At 45.5% G+C, this 8,180-nt stretch overlaps 1 protein-coding gene across 2 annotated transcripts; it reads left to right on the top strand.

Moving 5' to 3' along the window:
• The first annotated feature begins 1,234 nt into the window (after positions 1–1,234).
• On the top strand, positions 1,235–8,155 carry znf710a (zinc finger protein 710a). 2 transcript variants are annotated; one of them, XM_034535039.1, is made up of 5 exons: positions 1,235–1,372; positions 3,373–4,857; positions 5,561–5,752; positions 5,845–6,019; positions 6,390–8,155. In XM_034535039.1, the coding sequence occupies exons 1-5, from the start codon at positions 1,328–1,330 to the stop codon at positions 6,557–6,559; spliced, it is 2,067 nt and encodes a 688-aa protein (XP_034390930.1). In that variant the 5' UTR covers positions 1,235–1,327; the 3' UTR covers positions 6,560–8,155. The 2 variants fall into 2 exon arrangements, with proteins under 2 accessions (XP_034390930.1, XP_034390931.1); XM_034535040.1 differs by lacking the exon at positions 1,235–1,372 and adding an exon at positions 2,639–2,783 and having other exon boundaries at positions 6,390–8,117.
• Positions 8,156–8,180: the final 25 nt, after the last annotated feature.

Here is an 8,180-nt window from a genome sequence, read left to right as displayed (position 1 = left end):
CTTGCTGATGGACTCTTCTTTTTTATTTTCACACTCCACCATCCCCCCTTTTTCTTCTCTCTTTTTCTCTTTCCTTCTTTCCTTTCACTGCATTTTCTTTCAACCCTCTATCTCTCTTCCCATCCCCACTCCCCCTCCTTCTTTTTTCTCTCTTTTATTCGTTCTTTCTCTTTCTTTTGCCACATCCTTTCTTATGCCTCAGCCCCCCCCCCCCCCCCCCCCCATCTCTCCTTTTCCTTCTTCCTCCTTTTTGCTGCATTCTCTTCTTCCCTCCCCCACCCGGCTCTCTTTTCTCTCTCCCTTTTTCTTTCTGTCTCTCTCTACCCCCCCCACCCCCACCCCACCCCACCCCTCCTCCTCCTCTTCCTCCACTCAGCTTCACTCCCCCTCCCTGTGCTTCTTTCTTCCTTATTCTTTCTCCCCCACGTCTGTCTCCCTCCCTCCCTCCCTCTTAACTGCTTTTCTCTCCTTTCTTTCTCCTTCTTTTTTTTTGTCACTCATTTATTTTTCTTCTTCTGAATTTCTCAGACAGTATACTTCAGGCTGTCTCAATAGTTAATTAGTTTGAATCTAGAAATAATGGAAGCAAACTACACGGTCTCTGGAAAGTTAACATTTTAGCATTTCTCAGACATTATCTGTCTGACTGTTTTGCTGCTGACAGACGCACCTCCACCCATAGTCTCTCTGAGTGTTTGTGCGTGTTGTGAAAGTGTGTACGTGCCTCTATGTGTGCCTGCATACATACACATATGGAAACATGTTTGTGCGTGCGTAGATTCACATATATCTGTGTAAGAGAAACTCCTGATTTGCACGTTTGAGCACACGCTCGTAAAAAAAAAAAGGAAATGCAAAGTATAAAGTGTGATCAAGAAAAGATAGAGCTTGTGTCTCTGTGTGCCTTCAAGAGAAATGTGTGTTGAAGGGTCATGCTGAATTGTATGTAGTGAGAAAAGGAGATAAGATGTGTGTGTGTGTGTGTATGTGTGTGTGTGTGTGTGTGTGTGTGTGTGTGTGTGTGTGTGTGTGTGTGGGTGTGGGTGTGTGTGTGTGTTTGTTAAGAGAAAAGAGGAGAGAAAGAGAAGTGAGATGGGAAGGAGAGGGTGGGAGGAAGAGAAAGAAATGGGGTGATGCTGTGTGTGTCTCTCTCTGTCTGTGTGTGTGTGGGGGGGGGGGGGGGGGGGGGGCTGGTGTGGGGGGGGCTAGGCACAGTCAGTTCTGATAACAGCAACAGTAGGAGGAGGATGAGCCGTGGGACCGCCCCACTCTCCCACAGATATAAATAGGAGGTGGATTTTTTTACTCCACTCATTTCTCCTGAAGGATGAGATCCCTGAAACACCTCAAACATCACTCCAGGAACAATGTGGTGAGTTTGTAACCTACAGATGGAGAAAGATGTGTTGCTCCTAAGGGTTATGGGCGGGGGGGATTTGTTTGGCAGTTTGTTAGTGAGGTATTTACACTCTTGTTTATATGTGAGGGTAAGCGAGATTACTTTTTACATTCATATGAGTATACCGCAGTGAGAATATCTTTTTTTTTTTTAAAGATAAGAGTTGTGTTTCTATCTCTGCCGCACGTTTTCCGCTGCTGCTCTAATTGTTTGTCCTTAGGTGTTCCTCAGATGCAACTTTAAATGTGAAAGTACGTACTCTTGCAATTACTCCCCTACCTTCTCTTTCTCCTTGTCATTTGTCTTTTTCTCTTTCATTTTGTCAGCCTTTCATTTTGCTGTGCTTTTTCTTCTTTCTCCGGCTCCCCCTCCTTCCCTCCCTCACTCCTTCCCCTCTCTCTCTCTCTCTCTCACTCACTCACTCACTCACTCTGTCTTTCTGTCTCTCTCCGCCCCCCCATCCCCCCCTCACACACCCCCTCCCTCTCCCTTTCCTTTCTCTCTTCCCTCCTCTCACATGCTCACTCAATCTCTCCTTCCCCTTCCCCTTCCCTCCCCTCCCTCTCCTCCCCTCTTTCTTTATCTTTCAGCCCCTCCATCTCATTTCTCTCTCTGTCTCCCTCCCTCCACTCCTCCCCCGCCCACAGCTCTTTCTCCTTCTCTCCATACCTCCCTCCCTCTCTTTTCTCTCACACACACACATGCTTTCAAATACACATCCAGTCTCTTTCCTTTTCTTCCTCACAAACACACAGTCTGTCTCTGTCTGACTACTTTAAAAGCAGTAATTATAAATGACGTGGTTATCAGGGCATCCAGGTCTACTCCCCTCTCCCAACACACACAGACACACACACACACACACACACACACCTTTATTCCTGCTCTAGCCCCTCTTCCTTTCTCCATCCACTCTTCTATTTTCTCTCAGTATTGCATCAAGAAAGGAAGCATCTCTTGCTGGTGCGTATGGCACAGAGTGAAGACTAGTCTGTAGTCTGATAGAAAGTAGGGGTCAGAGAGCTTCCTTCTATATGTTTACTTACCACTCTGATCAGTGCTGAGAAATAACCTGAAACCATTGGCCTACAGTACTCGTGTCTCCTTTACCACAGATAGTCAGTTTGGTTGTACCATAATTCCTTCCTCAGAGTTTCACTGTTCCGCTTTTACGTGTGCACATGTTTACGGGGTAAACATGTGCGTCTGGGTCTGAAACACTTCCGAAATGAACAATTATGTTAGCAAGTCTTATGCATCGGTCTGGAATACAGAATGAGCTCGAAGCTCAATCGAATGTCTGTTATGGATATGAGGCTGCCTGCTGGCATATATCATCTTGTTAAGGAAGCCCAGTGTGGGAGGCGTTATGAAGTCGGCTGCGGTAAGTGTAGAGCCAAGGCGCTCTGCTCCCCATGAATGGGACGGATAGCACCAGCGATGAGATGACTTTGGTCAGCCAGGCTGCCCCGGGACCCCACAGGAAGTGCTGAGGACAGTCCGCGGAAGTCAGCTTCCTGGCTGGACCTGCATCCCTTGTTGTGTTCTTTATTATTCTAAAGCCTGTCAAGGAAGGAAACGCGGTGCTAACACAGATCTGCCTTATCGCCTCGATCGAATGTTATGTGGATTTAGAGCAAAGGAACAAGAGACAATATGAATGCAGCTTTCACAGTGTAACCCTGAAAAACATTGTCTTAATACTCTCCTGGAGTCCTGGGAGGAGAAGATAGTGTTTCATCTGGTGACAGTCGGGATTCTTAAAAATGTAACCATATAATTTCAATATTATGGCAACAAAAAAACGTATGTTTGTACTTATAGTAAGGTTACCGATATCACAAGGTTGCAATGGGGAAATGAGGTTATATGAGGAAACATTGTGTAAGGCAGGGTTCGAAACAACAGCGTAACACACAGAGAGATGTTATTTCTTCAAGTTCATTTTTTAAAAATGTGTATGTTTCTTACAGGAGGAGGAGAGTAGCCGCTTGGTGCGGACCTACCCCAAGATGACCGATGGCCATGTGGATGTGGGCACGCAGACGGAGCCCGTCGTGGTGCTATCTCTGGCTCAGGCTGCTGTTCTTGGCCTCATCTCCCAGAATGAAATCTTTGGGGCCACTATTGCTCCCAATGGCTTTTACACTGGGGAGCCCAGAGAGTGTGCCCCTCCTCCACCTGAGTCAATGGAGTATGAGTATGCAGATCAGCTAATAGGGGCCAATGGGGACTACCTGGCTGAGCCTGCTGGCGAGACGGAGCCCCGGCCCCACTGCAGTGAGAGACGAAGGCCCGGGCCCCGTGGGAGGACCAAGAGGCCCAGGAGTGAGGAGGGCCACCCACACAAAGTAGCAAGTCCACAGACTCAAGTTAAAGGTGAACGACTTGAGTCTGATACCCCTCCTTCCTGCATTCACATGAACAGCAGGCGAAGTCCCGGCAAGTCAGAGGATCCAGTCACCAAACAGGGATCTCTGAAAGAGGAGCAAGCCTGCGGAGACTGTCTCTCATGTGTGAGAGAGACGCCCAGGCCACAAACAGACGAACAGCCAGAACGGGAAGAAGAAGAAAACACTGGCGAAGAAAGAGAGAAGAAGGAAGAAGATTTGGTGGTGGAGGAGGAAGAATTGGAGGAGGCCCTAAACCTCAAGACCAGTGGGGACACTGGCAGTCCTCTGGAGAGCCGCTTTTATGAGTCCAGTGAGGTGGCCTACGAGTCCGCTGACATGGCCCTGCCAGGAGAGTATGAGGAGAACGGCCAGGCCATGCTGTGGTCAGACCCAGAGGGCCTAGCCAGGCGAATGCAGATAGACCGGCTGGACATCAACGTACAGATCGATGAATCTTACTGCGTCGATGTGGGAGAAGGTCTGAAACGCTGGAAGTGCCGCATGTGTGAAAAGTCATACACATCCAAATATAACCTCGTCACTCATATTCTGGGCCACAACGGAATTAAACCCCATGAATGTCTACACTGTGGAAAGCTCTTCAAGCAGCCGAGCCACCTCCAGACTCACCTGCTCACCCACCAGGGAACCAGACCTCACAAGTGCACAGTATGTGAGAAGGCCTTCACGCAGACCAGCCACCTGAAGAGGCACATGCTGCAGCATTCGGACATCAAGCCCTACAGCTGCCGCTTCTGCGGCCGTGGCTTTGCCTACCCTAGCGAGCTGAGGACCCACGAGAACAAACACGAGAACGGTCAGTGCCACGTCTGCACCCAGTGCGGTCTTGAGTTCCCGACCTACGCGCACCTAAAGCGCCACCTGGCCAGCCACCAGGGCCCGACCACATACCAGTGCACAGAGTGCCACAAGTCCTTTGCTTACCGCAGCCAGCTGCAGAACCACTTGATGAAGCATCAGAACGTGCGGCCCTACGTTTGCCCCGAATGCGGCATGGAGTTTGTCCAGATCCACCACCTCCGACAACACACTCTCACTCACAAGGTAAAGACAGAGCACACCCTTGAAATGCAGATGTTGTACCTTTGTCAACCAGTTTGTGTTCAAAATAGAAGCCAAAATAGGCACAAACTTACACTACATTTAAAATGGCATTATCAAGATGTAAATATATAAGAGATTCAGTATTCAAGTATTTTAGCTTCACTCCTTTAGATTCCTCTGAATGAATCCACATAGGAAAATGGGAGGGTATGTTGCACACTTGCACCACAACCTTTCCTCCAAAACCAGTTGCTTTGTAAACATAGCCTTCAAAGGCCTTGAGTTTTATTTTGTTTGGCTCAACCCCGTTGACTGCGTTTTGTGTTGTCATTCTCAGAGCTACTTCCCTTTGTGTCTGATGAATCACCCTGGTCTTTCTCTCCGCTTCATTATATAAGTTTTTAGTCTATAGGAAAAAAAAAATGTATTTTCATGGCATTTGCTTTTGTTAACTATTAAAATGAAAGTCAAATAAATGTAGAAGTCGCCATTGTTCAATTTCAGTGCCTATTCCACTCTTTTCCAATCTTCTAACACTTTGGGGGTGGGCTAATGTTATCTACATGTGTTGGATCAAAAAGCCAGAATGCAAATGCAACTCGTATTTTTTCTCTCTATGACTCAGCAATTATTTTCCTCCTAACCATATATTTAGTTAATAATTAAGTTCATTAAAAGGTCCAAACACTTTTTGTTTCTGCAGGGTATGAAAGAATTTAAGTGTGACGTCTGTGCCAGAGAGTTCACCCTGTCGGCCAACCTGAAGAGACACATGTTGATCCACGCCAGTGTGAGGCCATTCCAGTGCCACGTCTGTTTCAAGACATTTGTTCAGAAGCAGACCCTTAAAACGCACATGATTGTCCACCTGCCGGTCAAGCCTTTCAAATGCAAGGTGAGTGAAGCGAGTGGCGCCGTACTTGGAGAACAGCGGGCGCCATTGTGATTGAGTTGGGAGGTGTACTGACGCACTCTTTTGTCTCTCAGGTGTGCGGAAAGTCATTTAACAGAATGTACAACCTCCTCGGCCACATGCACCTGCACGCAGGCAGCAAGCCCTTCAAGTGCCCATACTGCTCCAGCAAGTTCAACCTGAAGGGCAACCTCAGTCGACACATGAAGGTCAAACACGGCATCATGGACACCTCAATAGATGGACATGGTGAATACCTTCATTGATCTTCCATTCATTGCACTCTGCTTGAAACTCCTTGGTGATGGGTTATGTGTGGCAGATTTCCTTGCGGGACTGCTCGGCGGGCTTCATGTCGTGTTATGTTCACTCAGTCTGCCCATAATGCACTTTGACTTCACATGTACTGTAATCGAGTGGCCAAGTGTTTTGATGTTTGTCCGTCACTCCCTCCGCGTGTTTAGTAAATATAGCACTGCCTGGATTAGACATGCTTGTCTCTATCAGTAGAGGCTGATACAGAGGCATGGGAGGAGGGGCCATGTGTCTTTAGGAAGAGCTCTGAATGTGTGCTGAGGACAGAGTGGGATGATTTTTGTGTATTTTCTTCCCTCATCAGAACCCCCCAAAGAAACAGAAGGCCAGGAGGACTACGAAGAGGAGAGCTTTGAATTCAGCGAGCGAGAAAACCGAGCGAACAACAACAACACACCAGACATTGCTAAACTATCTCAAATGGAGTATTACAGCACCTATGGGAAGGGCACAGGGCGCTTCAGTACTGCATGAATTATTGAAATGACCCCAAATTGAATATAAGTGTGAACTAATGAAAATACAATTGTTTTTTTGTCTTGCTTTTAAAAGCATAGTGCTTGGGTTGTTCTTCAAGTGTGTGAAGAAACCCAGCAAACTGCACATTCATATGCACTGGAATCACTCGTAATGCTACGAAATTTGGAAATATATACTTTTTACCTTATTAAATATTTTTCATCTCTAAAACACAGCATATCTACTGAATAAATATATTATATGAGAAAAGTGGACTGTCTAAAACAGGAGCGTTTAGGTAAACTAAATAAATATATACACACAAATACATAGATGTTGTCAGCTGCTTAAAAACAGCAACATCATCCGAGTCGAATTTAAAAAGCACATTTTTAGCTACTAGCTCAAAAGCATATGATGATGTTAAACTGCACTTACTCAGACAATCCCGCTCTCTTTCAGTCTGCTGGGGTAAACTAACGTGAAGGGTTAAAGAAGGGGAAAAGTAATTTCACATGCCAAAGCTTATCAAGTTGCAAAGGTTAATGATTCACTTTGATTTTTACTGTGAAATTAATTTTGAGGTCTGCAAAATGAGTTATTTTCAATTGGATTTGCGATTGTGTTTAATTGTATATTATTGTACAGAATGCATCAGTCCTCTTGTATGGTGGCTGGTACTGTAATCAGTGTGTTGCACTGAAGACCACTGTGTCGTCATTTTAGGTTTTGCATTAACAAGCATCACCCTGTATTGATCGCTAGTCTATGAATGTAATTGTTTCTGTGGAATGTTTTAAGACGCTAATCAAAATACCCTTTTTAAATGGTAGGACCCCTTTACCAAAGAATTGGATCAAATCTTGCAGCTGCAAGTCTATTTTCCTTGCTGTTGTGTTGAGCTGGGACATTAGATTTCTTGGGGTCCAATCGCAGACCTCATGAAATTACATTCAGGTTCCCCTCCCACCCCTCTGTAGATCTCCTCTAAAGATACCACAGAGAACAGACCGGCACAGCTTCTCTTTCAACGAGTCTCACCGTTTCCCTCCATCCAAGCCTTGCCGAGACAGGACTGCAGCATTTTTCAAAAGCAATGCAAACCCTGCATTTATATTGCAGTTCTGTTTTTTTTTTTTTAAATGGATGAATCTCAACAAGAAGTGTCGCAAAAAAAAACACTCAAGACACAAATATTAAGTGCCCCAGTGTGTCTGCAAGAGCATGCCATCCATCATATTGTACACTGGTCTCAAGTGATGGACGACAACCTCCCAACATGTGACAGGGCCACGGACCTTGTGGAAAATGATTTGGGAAATGCTCAATATATTCAGTTTCCCAGTGCTTAGCTTTTCAAACTTGTAACCTGCAAAACAAGGTATCCATTTGCGATGTTGATATAGCGCATTTAAAATAAAAATGCTCAATTCTGTGAGTTTTTCAGCTTCTGTGTTCAATCCATCGCTGTTCAAGTGATGATTCAAAAAGGGGAAGATGTTCAGCTTAAAATGAAATTCTGTATTAGACATAAGTGTGGAGATAATGTTGATAGAAATGTACGTACAATGTTGTGGACCAGACTGTAAAATAATAAATTTATTTACCTTTACAATAGTTTGGTTTGCTTTGAGAC

This window comes from Cyclopterus lumpus, chromosome 6 (assembly GCF_009769545.1).
Source record: "Cyclopterus lumpus isolate fCycLum1 chromosome 6, fCycLum1.pri, whole genome shotgun sequence".
Lineage (NCBI taxonomy): Eukaryota > Metazoa > Chordata > Actinopteri > Perciformes > Cyclopteridae > Cyclopterus > Cyclopterus lumpus.
Note: the sequence above shows the minus strand (reverse complement) of the source record. Positions and strands in the feature narration are given on the sequence as shown.